Raw genomic sequence first — 15,360 nt, 5'->3', positions numbered from 1 at the left:
CAGAACGAGGAGTAATGGTCTCAAGTTGCAATGGGGGAGGTTTAGATTGGATATTAGGAAAAACTTTTTCACTAAGAGGGTGGTGAAACACTGGAATGCGTTACCTAGGGAGGTGGTAGAATCTCCTTCCTTAGAGGTTTTTAAGGTCAGGCTTGACAAAGCCCTGGCTGGGATGATTTAACTGGGACTTGGTCCTGCTTCGAGCAGCGGGTTGGACTAGATGACCTTCTGGGGTCCCTTCCAACCCTGATATTCTATGATTCTATGATCTTTAGGAATGGAAAATACTCAGGGCCTGATTGTTCTCTGATTTACACCAGTGTGAGAGAAGAATCCAGCCCTTATTATTAGAGCTGGACACTACTTGTATTATATTATTTTTCAGATTTAAAGTTGAAAACTTATATTACTAACAGGTTTTTTTTCCTGGTTAATCGTTGTTGCTCATTGAAGTCATAACATCGATGGGGATGCTGGTTTCACAGACACATTCTTACACACTACATCCTAATAGACTCTAGAATTTATATTCATTTTTTTGTTAATGTTAAAAACATTTAGCACTTATTGCAATCATCTGAAAGCTGTGCACTAGTATTCTGAACTGAGTCTGGCCTGGCTGGACTTGTGAGTTTCCGCTAGGGGGGCATTCCTAAATAAATTTATAATTTACATTTTTCCGGTTGAGTTTATACCTACAGGATCTTGCTGTATAACTTTGCCTGAAAACCAAGTTGTCTGTTGTCTTTGTTCGACTGATCTCTTGACTATACTGTGTTGCAGTTACTAAACAGAAAAGTTTGCAAAAGAGAAATACAGGCACTGTGACGTGCGGGGTGACCGTGTCTGTTTAACGGCGCTGTGGTCAAGGCGCTTTACGGACTCTTCGCAGCCCCAGGCGGGGCGATGGGCGGGGCAATTGTTCAGGCCCCGCCCCCTACAGCCCGAGACAGGCGGTGGGCGGGGCAGTGCTCCGGGCTCCTCCTCCTCCTCGCTGTCCCCGCGCTGCCCGCCAAGCCGAGGGCTGGGAGCTCGCGCTGAGGCGCTGCCTGGGCCCGGGCGTCGGGATGTTTCGGGGCCGCAGCGCCTGGTTCTCGCAGAGCGTCAGCCGGGAGCTCCGCGATTTGTGGGGTGCGGGGGCCCCGAGCGGCCAGTGGCACGCCCCGCTGAGGGGCCCAGCCGGAGAGGGGGCAGTGGACTGGCACGCCCCGCGGAGGGGGTGCTGGCGGGGGAGGGGAAGTCAGTGGCACGCCCCGCTGAGGGGGTGCTGGCGGGGGAGGGGAAGTCAGTGGCACGCCCCGCTGAGGGGGTGCTGGCGGGGAAGGGGGAGTCAGTGGCACGCCCCGCTGAGGGGGTGCAGGCGGGTGGGCGGGGAAGTCAGTGGCACGCCCCACTGAGGGGGTGCTGGCGGGGGAGGGGGAGTCAGTGGCACGCCCCACTGAGGGGGTGCTGGCGGGGGAGGGGAAGTCAGTGGCGCGCCCTGCTGAGGGTGGAGACAGGCCCTGGGGAGAGGAGTCAGTGGCACGCCCCGCTGAGGGGGTGCTGGCGGGGGAGGGGAAGTCAGTGGCACGCCCCGCTGAGGGGGTGCAGGCTGGGGGGGGGGAAGTCAATGGCACGCCCCACTGAGGGTGGAGACAAGCCCTGGGGACGGGAGTCAGTGGCACGCCCCGCTGAGGGGATGCCGGCGGGGGAGAGGGAGTCAGTGGCACGCCCTGCTGAGGGTGGAGACAGGCCCTGGGGAGAGGAGTCAGTGGCACGCCCCGCTGAGGGTGACTTGAGGGGCTGGGCTGGCTCCCCGCACCCTGCTCTAGGGGGCTGTGCGGGCGGGAGTGCTCCAGGGGTGACTGGGTCTCTGAGCTGGGGGCACTGGGCAGGTGCCCGCTGCCAGAGCAGCCTCCCCTCCCCCAGCTGGGCTCCAGCCATTGCCAGGGCTGAATGGGCAGCGACGAGTGTCTGGCTGGGGTCACCCACCAAGTTGCTGCAGCGCCACATGATCGCTCTGCCCCCGGGGGGAGCCGCCCTCCTTCCCCAGGGCAGCCCGTTACCCGGCCCCTCTGTGTGGCTCGGGTGGAGTAAAGGGACGCTGAGGCCGGCCCCTGGCAAGAGGTCCCAGCTGACAGCCCAAGCCCCACATGGGGCAGCGGGTGGGAAGCATCACCCCCAGAGCTGCATCACAAGAGCTGTTCCCAGCTGCAGGCATGGCTCTGTGGGCACCGTCACAGCCTGTGTGAGGGTGTCTCATACTTAGCACATGGCCAGCTGGTGATAGCACTCGCTAGCGGCTGCGTGTCCCTGTGCGCCCAGTTGCTGCACCCCAGAACTTCTGTACGGTAGTGCTTTGAGACCATCAGAGCTCACTGGGGACCAGGCTGACCGGCTCCTGGCACAGCCCGCTACAATGGGTAGGAAAATCAGCTGTAATCATGGGTCACTTCAGTCTAACTGACACCTTCATGGACTCCAAGGGCAGAAGGGACCATTGTCATCATCTACTGTAACTTCCTGTGTAACACAGGCCAGAGAACCTCCCCAAAATAATTCCTTGAGCCACCTCTCTTAGAAAAACATCTACCACAGCCTTTGGTAAATTGTTCTAGTGGTTAATTACTCTCACTGTTAAAAATTTACACCTTATTTCCAGTCTAGACATGACCTGCTGCCAGTACTAAAACATCTTTGGCATTTCTGAATATTATAGATGGCAATATTCTAACTCAAGGTGTTGCATTCAACACAGGAGAGTTCTGTATTAGACTTTGTCTTGACAGATAAAATGGAACAGATCACAGAACTAAAAATTAATGGGGGTTTAGGTACACATGATCGTAACTTGATCATATTTATAATGTGAAAACAGAATAAAGTCCAAAGCACTAATACATACACACACACACACACACACACAAGGGCTGATTTCACAGGCTGAAAACAGTTATGAGCCAAATCAGCTGTGAGGAAGAATTTAATAGAAAAATATGAATAATAATTGGGAATTGTTTAAGAACACTTTATTAGATGCCCAAAAGGCCACAATCAAGGAAGAATGCCAAGTTGGTTAAAAAAGAGACCTGGTTTAGAGGGGAAGTGAAGACCGCTATAAAAAAATAAAGTATAACAAATGGAAGAAAGGGGAAGTTGACAGTAATAATTATAAATCAGAAGCTAGGAATTGTCGAAAATTGATAAGGGAAGCAAAGGGACACCAGGAGAACTCTATGACCAACAGAGTTAATGTAATTAAGAAAGAGTTTTTTAAGTGCACTAGGAACAAAAAGACTCCAAACAATGGTACTAGTCCAATACTAGATGGAAACAGTATAATTATCAATAATGATGCAGAAAAAGCAGAAGTGTTCAACAAATACCTGTTCTGTATTGGGGAAAAGACAGATAATGTCATATCATATGATTGCTCTTTTTCCATTCCATTAATATTGGAGGAGGATGTTAAATAACAGCTAAGGTTAGACATTTTAGAATTAGCAGGTCCAGTTAACTTGCATCCAAGACTTTTAACTGAGCTGGATGAGGAGCTCACTGGACCGTTAATGTTGATTTTCAGTAAGTCTTGAAAGACTTAAGTTCCAGAAGACTGGAAGACAGCTGATATGCCAATTTTAAAAGTGTAAATGGGATGACTTGGGGATAATTATAGGTCTGTGAGGCTGACGCTGAGGCTGGGCAATATAATGGAACGGCTGATACAGGCTTCACTTAATAAAGAATTAAAAGAGAGTAACATAATTAATACCAATCAACATATGTTTATGAAAAATAGAACCTATCAAACTGAGTTGTTTTTTTTATGAGAATACAAGGTTAGTTGAAAAAGGTGTTGATATATATACTTAGACTTCAGTAAAGCTTTTGACTTGGTAACACATGACATTTGATTAAAAAACTATAATAATATAAAATTAACGCGGCACAGATTAACTGCATTAAAAACTAGCTAAATGATAGGTCTCAAAATATAATGGTAAACAGGAAATCATCATTGAGTGGGTTTGTGTCTAGTGGGGTTCTGCGGTGATCTTTCTTGGCCCTATGCTATTTAACATTTTTATCAGTGACCAGGAAGAAAACACAAAATCCTCACTGATAAAGTTTGCAGATGAAACAATGTGAGGGAGTGGTAAAGAAGGAAGTGGACAGGTCACTGATATAGAGTGAGCTGGATCGCTTGGTAATCTGGGCACAGCCAAACAATATGCATTTTAATACAGCTCCATGTAAACGTATATTGTCACAGTTTCAGGATAACTGTGCCTATATTCCCCCCTATCTCCATAGTCCACTCCAGGAATGACCAGACAGGTCTCCAGTCATCACCTGTCTCTGGATAGAGACCCTTGTCCCACTCCTTTCTGACTGGGATTTTAAAGCTGCACAGCTGCCTTACACTGTTAGCTCCCCAGCAAGTCAGTCTGCCTAACAGCCAGCATCTGTTCAGTGGTTTCTCTCAGAGAGCGATGAACAGTGAGTTTATTGCCAGCATTTACAATTACCCCACAGCTCTTTCTAAGCAAGCATCTTTATTCTTAAGGTAAAAGCATTACAGAGAAAACATAAAATAAATGTGCGTGCTAAAAGCTTTTCACCCATCAGTCTTTTGGGGCCCTAGTAGGCCAAAGTCCCAGCCTGCAAGGGTGGCCCCCACTTCCCGGGCCAGAAGGTCCTGTCCGTTTGCTGGATCAGGTTTTTATACCAAAAGCCTCTTCTTTGTGTAAATCTCTGGAAAACACAGTTTGAAGCAGTATTTGCAAACACCCCTGGGGGTGATGCTTCTCTGGAGTTGTTTACAATTCCCAGGGTAATAACCTTCCACTGTTTTTATTTCCTCGATGAGCTGTGGTAACCCTTCTCCATGGACTAGAACACAATCATGCATAAACCATTCATAAATTGAATACAATGGTCCCCAAAGATACTACATGGGATTGCAATATCTGGCACATTCACATCTAGGAACAAAGAATGGAGGCCCTACTTACAGAATGGGGGATTTGATCTTGGGAAGAAGTGACTGTGAAAAAGATTGGGAGGTTGTGATGGATAATGATAATCAGCTGAACATAAATTTCCAGTGTGATGCTGTAGCCAAAATGCTAATGCAGTCCTTGGATGCATAAATTGGGGAATTTGCAGTAGTACAGAGGTTATTTTACCTCTTATTTGGCACTGTGAAATCACTGCTGGAATACTGTGTCCAGTTCAGGATTCCACAGTTCGAGAAGGATATTGATAAATCAGATTTCAGAGTAGCAGCCGTGTTAGTCTGTATTCGCAAAAAGAAAAGGAGTACTTGTGGCACCTTAGAGACTAACCAATTTATCTCACGAAAGCTTATGCTCAAATAAATTGGTTAGTCTCTAAGTTGCCACAAGTACTCCTTTTCTTTTTGATAAATCAGAGAGGATTCAGAGAAGAGCCAAGAGAATGATTAAAGGATTCGAACACGTGGTTTATAGTGATTGATAGACTCAAGGAGCTCAATCAATTAAGCTTAACAAAGATGGCTAAGGCATAACTTGATTATAGTGTAAGTACCTCCATGGGGAACAAATATTGAAAAGATATTAAATATTTAATAAATCAATCTAGCAGAGAAAGTTACTGTGATAAATGAAGGGGGGGAGGAAGCTCCCTTTTATGAACACCCAGCCAGTTAACTGTAAAATCTCTGTTAGTAGCTGTTCTCTACTTAACCTGTAAAGGGTTAAAAAGTCCATAGGTAAAAGGAAGGGAGTAGGCACTTGGCCTGTGTTATGCAGGAGGTCAGACTAGGTGATTATAATGATCCCTCTGGGCTTCAAATCTAAACATCTATGACTGGGGGTGAACTGTCAGGTAAAAAGCAGAAGTTCATATTTTGTTCCTTAGGACTGGAGACACTGACCCACAAATAAAGGTGTTTTGAACATACTGGGGTTAATAATCCTAAACCAAGAGTGCCATATGCGCTCAATGTGACCATTTTTCTGCAGTGGCTGAAGGAGGAGTGATTTCAACTCATCATGGTGCTGATTACCTGTTCAGCAGTGATGCTTCACACCTTGATACACAGAGGTACACTTTGTAGGTTTGACTCTTCTAGCTGTTTGGCTGTGTTCTTGTCTGTGGAGTGTTTTTAGATATGCCCTGACCCTAATCACCCCTCCCCTGCTTCTCTGAAAGTGCCTTCAGCTAACAAAATTCTCCTTCCTTTTTCAGTTTTTGTTATGAGAATTCTCTTACCATAGTTTTGGAAATATTGTGCATCCGTTAGAGCTCTATGTATATTATGTATTGTATACATCTAACCTCTGAGTTTTTCAGCTGCACAATTAATTATATACAAAACATAATGCAATACAAAATTAACAACATTAAGGATTGTGTTAAATAATCTCAATATTTCATGGCAGTAACTTAAACACAGATGGAATTTTTAAAAGTGCCCGACTCTATTCCCATTGAAGTACTTCAAAGGGGGCTGTGTTAGGCTAATGGGGGGGAGGGATAGCTCAGTGGTTTGAGAATTGGCCTGCTAAACCCAGCATTGTGAGTTCAATCCTTGAGGGGGCCATTTAGGGATGTGGGGCAAAAATTGGGGATTGGTCCTGCTTTGAGCAGGGGGTTGGACTAGATGACCTCTTGAGGTCCCTTCCAATCCTGATATTCTATGATAATGCTGAGCATTTCTGAAAATCACAACCACAATAAACTGTAGGTAAGATGTCTTGGACAAAATACATAGTCTCCTAGCAAACCACTTTGGCCTTCCCTATATGCAAAAGTTGTACAGCTTTAACTAGTTAAAGTGACACAACTTAAAGGTGCTTATACTGCCTAGCTTATTCCTGTAAGGTAAGGGGAATAAGCTATATCAGTATAACTGCATTCATAGTATGGGTTGTATTTGTATGGCTATTTTGGTTTAAAAATATATATCACACCCCTAATCAAAATACTTTATGCTGGTACAAAATGTGTGTGTAGACCTGGCCTTTGGTAGTAAAAATGTAAACACAAAAAAGGAAAGTAGTTTAGTTTTCCAAACCAGCATCAATTCTACAGTTAAATAATTTTTTTTCTGCTGTTATACTCTCCCAGCTGGTTTTGTGATAGTTAGCTAACAACGTCAAATCCCAGTGTTGCTGACTTCTTCACTGAGGCATAAGGAAGTAATCAAAACAAGAGACATGGAAAATTCAGTCTTTATAAGCAAGGTGGGAGGGGGAAAAAAAAAATCAATACTTGCCAAATGGAAAAACAGCCAAATCACTACGGAAAGAAATTTTACTTTCAGTCTGCTAAATTATTACAAACAAAGGAAAGGAAATATAGAAAACAAAAGAGGGCTTGACAGTGGGTTTTCTTAAAAGGAGAGCTGCAAAGCTTAAAATGAAGAAAAGACTGTAAAAGATCCACAATCAGGAGGTGAATATTTGTATAAATCAGTGGTTCTCATTGTGAGCTGCAGGTTGAGAACCACGGTGCCCCGCCCCAAACTCCCCAGTCCCCTATGCCCAGTGCTCCCCCTGCTGGCAGGAATGCTCCTGCAGGCTGCTAGACACTATCTTCCCCCCACAGCCAGCCCTACCCTCTGCCAGAGCAGAGTGGTGAATTTTGAATTTATTTTTTGGGCCGCAGGCAGGCCGTGGATTGAGAACTGCTGGTATAGATTAAATGTCAACTAAATACATTTTACAGATGACACACACAGGGAATTGTCAATGTTCTGTTAACTTTAGCCAGGTGCACCACATTCTCCTATTAATCAGGCTAACAGGGGAATTCAGCATGTTATTACCAATATTTTCCCTTTTCTGCTTAGTTTTTATGACATCACTGGCTTCAGTTCTGAAGTAACACCCCATTGTGTACTGTGATGAGACTACTACTGCCACAGAAGCCTTTGGAGCATGGTGCTGGCCAACAGGTCACCAAACATTAAGTGCAGGTTTTCGTCAATACTTTGTGGGTTTGAAACAGTGTAAAGATATTCACTTCTATTCAAAGGGCTTGAACCATTTCTTTAACTGTTTGCACAGCCATGTCATTTAGTATATAAAAAGACATATTTACCTGATCTATGGGGCTCTGCTTCCTTGCTTCAGTGTGTTGGTGAGGCTGATGTGGCCTCCTTTTCCTTACTAGCCACACACCATAAAGCAACTATATTATTTTCTTTATCAAACTCAAACTCACTTTAATTTCATAACTATCCCTACATCTTTGCAGGCATTTACCAGTCAAGTTATGAGTGAAGGATTTGTTTTTCCCACAACAGCTGATAACACTGTAACCCTCTGACAGAGCTATGCCAATTATTACCTGTCTGGCATAGTTATATGTAGTTCTGCTTGCATCAACTGTCACAGGGAAAATGCACAACCCTGAAGTCAAGACTTGACAGATAGTGAAAGAGAAAATGCTTTTCATATAATTTGTTTCAAAATAAAAATGTATCTGTAATATCAGTTTCCATGCACTGTATATTTAATTAATGATTTTGGATATAAAACATGCTCTATATTTTTTGTGAAAGCTTTATATTAACTTTTGAAATATTAATATTTACAACAATTGAAACAATTTAAAAGTAGGTCTATTGCATGACAGTGTTATTATTCTTATTTATTATTTGACTTATCATAGTGCATAGCAACCCCAGTTGCAGACTAGGATCCCATTGTGCTCAGCACCGTACACAAAGAGAACAAAAAGACAGTCTTTGTACTAAAGAGCTTACAATCCCTTTAAACTCATTAGTCACTGTAACTTTTACTGTGTCCAGCCTTGGTACACTCTAGGGTTAAATTGATCATTCAAATAATTATGATTTGGTTTTTTTCACATTTCTTTTTTTATAAAAGCTTTTTCTGTTTTTTCCTTCTAGAATACACCAGAGCCTAGATTATATAGAGGGTAAAGCTACAGTTTTTCATTCTTGTTATCTCTCTGCAAATGCAAGTGCCAGCTCTGAAATGAAACAGACAGTGGCTTTGGGTCACTTCATCCTTCCCCCGGCCTGTGTGCAAGAAGGTTAGGAAAAATATAGAGCATTTACCATACAGTTTACTCATTGTTTTAAAACCGAGACTGTTGGTGATGTTGAGCATACATGGTCAAATTACAGTGACCTCAGTCTGAGTGTACTGGGGGAGAAGGGGCATAGGGAGTGTCCCAGGACAGGAGGCGTCCACCATTCTGCAGTGCAGGTAGATCTGAATCTACTGCTGTTGGTGGTGCTTACCCCTCTACTAGGTGCAGGTCTAGGTTGGCAGTTTGAGTGAGATCTTGCCCATGGAGGAGCAGATGCTAGCCCTGTTGTACAGCTGTAGCAAATGCTGCTGCTCCATGAGCTGCCCCCAGTCAGGGCATATGCCATTACACAGGTATCGCTTTGCTAATATGTTTGGCCGTTTGTTACCTCGCAGATGAATGGATTGGAGTCATCTATGCTATGAGTTTGGGATCATGCAGTTTCTGGTATCTTGACAGTTGATGTGGGGCTGGGCAAAAAGCTCTGCCCTTCCTTTCTCCCCATTTCTCTCCCCTCTTCTCTCCCTTCCCCCCGGCAGCCTGCTACTCTCCACAAACCTGATTGGCTGGGGGGTTATGCCATTCCAATACCCCCTTTTTCTCTCCTCCCTGCTACTCTTCAGAAACCTGGCAGGCAGAGCAGAGTGCCACTCCAAAACAAGGACACAGAATTAACTCTGACCCCTGGGAGTCCAAAAGATTAAAAACAGGAAGAATAGGGATGGCATATTGTGTATCAAAATTAGGAATTAATATGTCTAAAAGAATATCCGATTGTGTAGCTGTCATGACAGCTGGACTAGTGGTGATAATGCTAGTGTTAAACTGGATCTGGAGTGTGCACCCAGCAGGGGCAGTCATTTTTTCGGACTCAATATCAAGCCTTATGGCCATAAGAAAGGATGCCTCCATATGTAGAAGTCATCTAATCAATTAACGGGAGAATATAAATCCCTAGGTATTTAGGAATTATAGCTGGTGACGGCTATGGACTAGCCAGTCAAGTCTGCTTTGTCATGAAAAAGAAAAAAAAGAGAGACCCCCTGGGAGGGTTTGAGTGAATGAGCAGATGGGGGACCAACCTGGGAAGATTCAGAGAGGAAACAGAGGAATAAGCCGGGAGCAGGAACCCTGAGCTATGGGAGAAAGGGAGCTGTTTGAAGTGGAACCAGCTGCTTGTAAAAGGGGAGTCTTATAAGTGCTCAGCCTGGATCTGACAGAACAAGCTGAGCCCATGTGACAGGACCCATTATTTTGAGCTCATACCACACACCAGCCTCAGAGAGCACGGACAGGGTGGACTCCAAAGGGGGGACAGATTGCATTGGCATGGGGCAGAGTCTCTGCATGTCTAGCCAGGAGTGGGAGGCCTGTTTTGCTGTTTGCTGTGGGGGGGGCGGGGGGGGGGGGGCAAAGGAGTCTGTGTAACCACTTCTAGAGATCCTTACCTAGGTACCAATCAGTGGTCATTACAGTTTAGTTTCACGCTTGGTTAAAGACCATCTCTGCTAGCTGACTGATTTTTGCTGGACAGATACCACTGTGTAATACTTTTGACATTAATTTATTTTTATTCACTACAGAAATTAGAAGAAAACTTGGTAGTTTTATATGGGAGCAGATGAATGATTCCCTGATGGAACGGGTAAGGTTGTACTAAATGCACATCGGGGTGAAATCCTGTCCCATTGAAATCAATGGCAAAACTTTGCCTGACTTCAGTGGAGGCAGGATTTCATCCTAGGGCTTCAAGTCAAACAGTGGATCAAATGTTTTTTTTTGATGACTGAATTGTGATAATCAAGATGTCTACTACTGCCTTTGGCCTACTGTATATCCCCCTTCTACTGCATCGTGTCCAGGGAGCAACCATTCAGAACTTGCAGAAAATGGAGTTGCAGAGGGATTCACTACCATCACCACAAAGCAATGTCCATATTCTTAACAATAATGGAAATGGATTGAGAAAAGCCAACAATGATATAAAGCACTCAGTCCACAGAAGCAGGTTACAAAGCTTTTGTGCTTTCTCTGGTTACTGCTGGCTGGGTTGGATGGCTTAATGGTAGTCCTTTGTACTATTATGCCAAAAATGTGGGTTCAGATCTCTTGCTCCCCAGGCAAATTACTGCTATGCAAGAATCTCCTCCTGCCAGAGGCTAAGATTTCTGGACAACATGATCAACACAAGCTGCCTTATATTGCAAAGTTTGATTTTAGTGTTAAAATCCTAAGTAGTAAAAGCTTAGCCCTGCTGAAGGACCTTTCACTGTCCTGTGTCCGCAGCTGAGATAAATGGGACTGGACTTGGTAACAGTCCCAAAGTAAATTCTAGATAGGAAGTAAGGGCTGTAGATGGCAGTTACAGTAAAGGAATCACACAGCGTGTGATTATTTCCCCCTTGAGATGAACCCCAGTCCACTTCTCAGGGCAAGGTTAGACTGTTTTGTTTCCACTTCAATTTTGGTGTTTGTGTGATTTTTAAAGTTTGTTTTGTGTGTGTGTGTGTGTGCACGTACACACTGGGGCATATTGCCCTCTTGTAAAATTTGCATTTGATAGTGCCTATCAGTGTCAGAAAATTGAAAATGATAGTTATCAGAGGAACTTTCCTTTGCTTCCTTATCAAGTCAGAAGGGGCTGTATGCACAATTTTAATCAAAGTGTATGTTGACATCTACAGCTTGATGAATTAACACCAGTTGAAATAAAGACTAGCATAAAAGAGGATGAGCAAAGAATAAAGGGCAAAAAAGACCTGGATGGAAGGTATGTTCTTTATTTCCATGTTAGGATTGCATATGTCCTGAAGTTTGGGCACATGAGCATATTACACAAGGGTGGTCGAACTTACTGATCGTCTGAGCTGCATACGATAATCTTCAGAATTTCGAGAGCTGGTTGCACCTGCTCAGGGCTTCTGCCCTGCGGCAGAGGGGTGGGGCATGGGGCTTCAGCCCTGTGGGAGGTGCCTGCCAGTGCTCAGGGTTTCAGCAAGAAGCTTCACCACCCCGCCACAAAGTAGAATCCCTGAGCTCCCCCTCCCAGTCTGGTAGGTGGAGAATGGGGAGGCATGGGGGGCTCTGTGAGCCACACTTTAGCTGTAAAAGAGCAGCATGTGGCTCGCAAGCTGCAGTTTGGCCACACCTGGTATAACATATCAATTGATCGATAACTCTGAATCCTAGTGATTACAGTGTAAATCTCAACCATAATTATTTTGCTGTTGATCATTTTAGCAGAAACATCCAACTAATGTATTTATCCCAAGATCCAAAACTGTAGTCCCCTTGTTCTCAACTGTGCCCTGCCTAGTTGCCAAAACCTTCAACTTCCTCTCCTGTCAACTTCTGCACCTTGGTTATATGTTCAATACAAAAATCTGCAGTGCAATAAAAATTGAAGATGGAAGGCCAGACTGAAATAAAATTAATGTGATATCAAAATAAATAAGATAATGGATTCTGTATCCATTGTATTATTTATTTCCATATTTAATTCAATAAAAACCTTCATTTGTGAATTTAGCAGAGGTTGCTGCAGAATTTCCATCTTGTCACACTGGACTTCTTCAGAAATGAGGAGATCTTGCTGTGGAATTTATGTCCTTAGCCTTGACTATAGATTGGCAGGGAAGGGAAAATTTGAAATTCCCACGAATAGCCGAATCCAGTAACACAGCCATTCCTGAAAGCAAGCTTTAAAAAGTAAATGAAAGAAGCAAAAATAACACTTTTTTTTCTCTACAGGAGTAAAGAAAAAAGAGTATCAAAAACACCAGTGGGAGGGAAACCTGCATACTGTCCACTTCAGGATTATCCAGTGAACAACATGGTGACAGGTAAAGATTAATATAGGTGAACTTTCCACCAAATGGAACAAATGCAAACGATGTTATGGGTGATACTGATGAGGACTGGCCTATTCTATGCTTGATTCTGTGTTCATGCTTGATTTCTTTATAATGCAGACAGAAAATCATGCAGTGTATCTTTTCTGTGCAAATTCTATACAATCAATATTCATGCAATTCTGCATCTATTTCTAGTGAGATGTCCTTCTCACCATGTGAACTTTCTAACAGTTGGGTTCAACAAAGGGTATAGTTTTCACTGAAATTGATTTGATATTTGTTTTTGATGAATCCAGGTTGTCCCCAATTTATCACTTTAATTTCTCTAGGTGTTTGCAAGTATCAAAAGTGATGGTGTATTAACATTTCTAGCAGTTTATCAGATGTTGCATCAAAGTTAAAATGACTGTCTAGTAACTCCCTGGATCCATCATTTCCCCTCCTAAAAACAGGTGCTGTATTTGCCATATTTTGACCCTTTGGGAGCTCACCTGTGCTTCTGATACTCCATCTAGTTTCATGAGCACTTTAGGATGTGTGTCACTAGATGCTAATGATAAGAAAAAGTTTACATTATCTAGGTATCCTTCTAGAGGATGTGTCATGGCTACCGCTTTTCTTAGTTGATCATTATGAGAGGTTCCCGAATCTGTAAGTGCAATATGGGGTTCTATTACAATATTTTTCATGTATTAATTATTTTCAGTATAATTCACCTACTGTGAAATTCATCCCTGTGCAGAGGGCCAACCTTATGGGCAACTTAAATTCTATTTTGAAGGCTTAAGCAGGACTAAAGTGATACATAGGCTTGGTCCTGTCTTTTCTGCACAGAAATGAATTTCTATCCTAGTAGACAAGTTCATTCCCTCACTACACTAAACCTATGTCTGCGTTGCCCAACAGTTTGGCCTATGGGGGTATGAATAGCAGTGCATACCAGTGCTGCACTGTAGCACTCCTGTGTGAATGCTGCAGTTGCAAACTAAAAGGTTCCTAACTTGCATTAACATAGTACTCTTCAAACAAGACTAATTAATGCACAGGAACCATTTAGTGTGCACTCAATGGGGTAGAGAGAAGGATTGTCCAAGGACATCACTCCCAGTATAAAGGTTCTTTCTCTCCAGTTTGCACCAGTGAAAAAGCCTTTCTTTAACTTGTGTGCATACTATAAATGATTTAATAACATTTGCAACCCTGTGCTTGCTTTCCCTGGGGAAATGATGGCAGAGTTTCAGGAGCTGCATGTATTTCTCAACAAAGTGCTCTTCTCTGAAATACATTATATAATATTTGATGTAATCTCACTGAAAATAGTAATAAAGTACCAGGCATTTCTGTGTTTGTGATATTGTGTCTGTGATTCTCCCCCACGCCATATCAACAGTGTTTTTAATTTTGTGGATATTCATTCCACACTTCAGAAAGTCCAATAAAAAAGACTGGCCCAGGTGCTGTAGTTTCTGTGGTGTTTATATATATATATATATATATATATATATATATATATATATATATATTTTTTTTTTCCACTTTGTAGGTTATGTCTCTTCTAGTGAGATGAAGAAATACCTTGGGGAACTAAATGACTTCATTCCTGGCACTTCAGGTTACTCGGTATATTGGATTAAAAATGAAATGGACATTTTCTCTGATGTGAAAAATAAATTGAAAAGGAAACTATAAATGACATTTAAATTGTTTGTATCAAAAACATAACTTGGCTTTGCTAAAACATTGCTAAATATACGTATGCCCGTTTAATAACATCCCATCTTTAGCGTTGTATATATCCGTGTTCTCTCTCTTTGTGTTGGTTGCTGGTTACCTTAAATAGCACTGTCATGGTACTTACAGGTTTTTTTAGTTCAGTGACTGGAGGACTGAATTCTGAGTTGAATTTCTTTGTATTATTTTTGGCCCAAGCTAACTTATTATATTGACTACAGCTGGGTGTGCCTTATAATTTTTTGGATATTCATTATATTTTAACAACTGGTTACATTTGCTGTAAACAGCTTCAACTACTTAAAATTTTTTTTCATATTAAAATTACATATAAGCTTTCATCAAATAATTGCAAGATGTTTGGAATTTTTAGGGTAACAGACTTTGATTTCAATATGACTTCTTGAGCAGAGATTTTATTCTCACATGGTTGCATGCAAAACACTCCTCAGGGTGATTCTGGCTGTTAGTAAAGCAGGTGTTAGTAAAAGTAAAGTAACAGTATAATTAGGCAGTCCAAAGAAGAATTTGAAGAGCAACTAGCAAAAGACTCAGAAACTAACAGCAATTTTTTTTAAGTACATCAGAAGCAGAAAGCCTGCCAACCAATCGGTGGAGTCGCTGGATGATTGAGATGCTAAAGGAGCACTCAAGGAAGACAAGGCCATTACAGAGAAGTTAAATGAAGTCTTTGCATTGGTCTGCAGAGGATGAAGGACATTCCTACACCTGAGCCATTCTTTTT

The 15,360-nt window shown here is 42.8% G+C and overlaps 1 protein-coding gene and 1 long non-coding RNA gene across 4 annotated transcripts in view; one reads left to right on the top strand and one right to left on the bottom strand.

Annotated features, from left to right (window-relative positions):
- LOC122462198 overlaps positions 1 to 831 on the bottom strand; it is an 8,852-nt gene extending 8,021 nt beyond the window's left edge. The window contains exon 1 of the long non-coding RNA XR_006284613.1: positions 565 to 831. This is a non-coding gene — a long non-coding RNA (uncharacterized LOC122462198). The remainder of the gene's footprint in view (positions 1 to 564) is intronic.
- TERB2 (telomere repeat binding bouquet formation protein 2) lies at positions 155 to 15,360 on the top strand. Of its 3 annotated transcripts, none has more exons than XR_006284610.1 (7): positions 155 to 1,131; positions 5,988 to 6,069; positions 8,885 to 9,030; positions 10,614 to 10,675; positions 11,715 to 11,800; positions 12,781 to 13,336; positions 14,428 to 14,529. XR_006284610.1 is itself a non-coding variant. In XM_037911307.2 (7 exons), exons 1-7 carry the CDS (start codon positions 1,068 to 1,070, stop codon positions 14,571 to 14,573), a joined length of 678 nt encoding a protein of 225 aa, XP_037767235.1. In that variant the 5' UTR covers positions 155 to 1,067; the 3' UTR covers positions 14,574 to 15,360. The 3 variants fall into 3 exon arrangements, 2 of the variants coding, with proteins under 2 accessions (XP_037767235.1, XP_043380523.1); XM_037911307.2 differs by having other exon boundaries at positions 12,781 to 12,872; positions 14,428 to 15,360; XM_043524588.1 differs by lacking the exons at positions 155 to 1,131; positions 5,988 to 6,069 and adding an exon at positions 7,824 to 7,924 and having other exon boundaries at positions 12,781 to 12,872; positions 14,428 to 15,360.

Source organism: Chelonia mydas, chromosome 10, assembly GCF_015237465.2.
Source record: "Chelonia mydas isolate rCheMyd1 chromosome 10, rCheMyd1.pri.v2, whole genome shotgun sequence".
Lineage (NCBI taxonomy): Eukaryota > Metazoa > Chordata > Testudines > Cheloniidae > Chelonia > Chelonia mydas.
The sequence above is the reverse complement of the archived record's forward strand: the minus strand, read 5'-3'. Positions and strand labels throughout refer to the sequence as shown.

What these genes read in the sequence shown, in the direction of transcription:
- TERB2 (XM_037911307.2), top strand. Translation starts at nt 1,068, where the DNA reads ATGTTTCGGGGCCGCAGCGCCTGGTTCTCGCAGAGCGTCAGCCGGGAG. An exon ending in CCCGGCCTGTGTGCAAGAAG is followed by an intron (nt 9,031 to 10,613) that starts GTTAGGAAAAAT and finishes TATTCACTACAG; the next exon opens with AAATTAGAAGAAAACTTGGT. An exon ending in ATGATTCCCTGATGGAACGG is followed by an intron (nt 10,676 to 11,714) that starts GTAAGGTTGTAC and finishes TGACATCTACAG; the next exon opens with CTTGATGAATTAACACCAGT.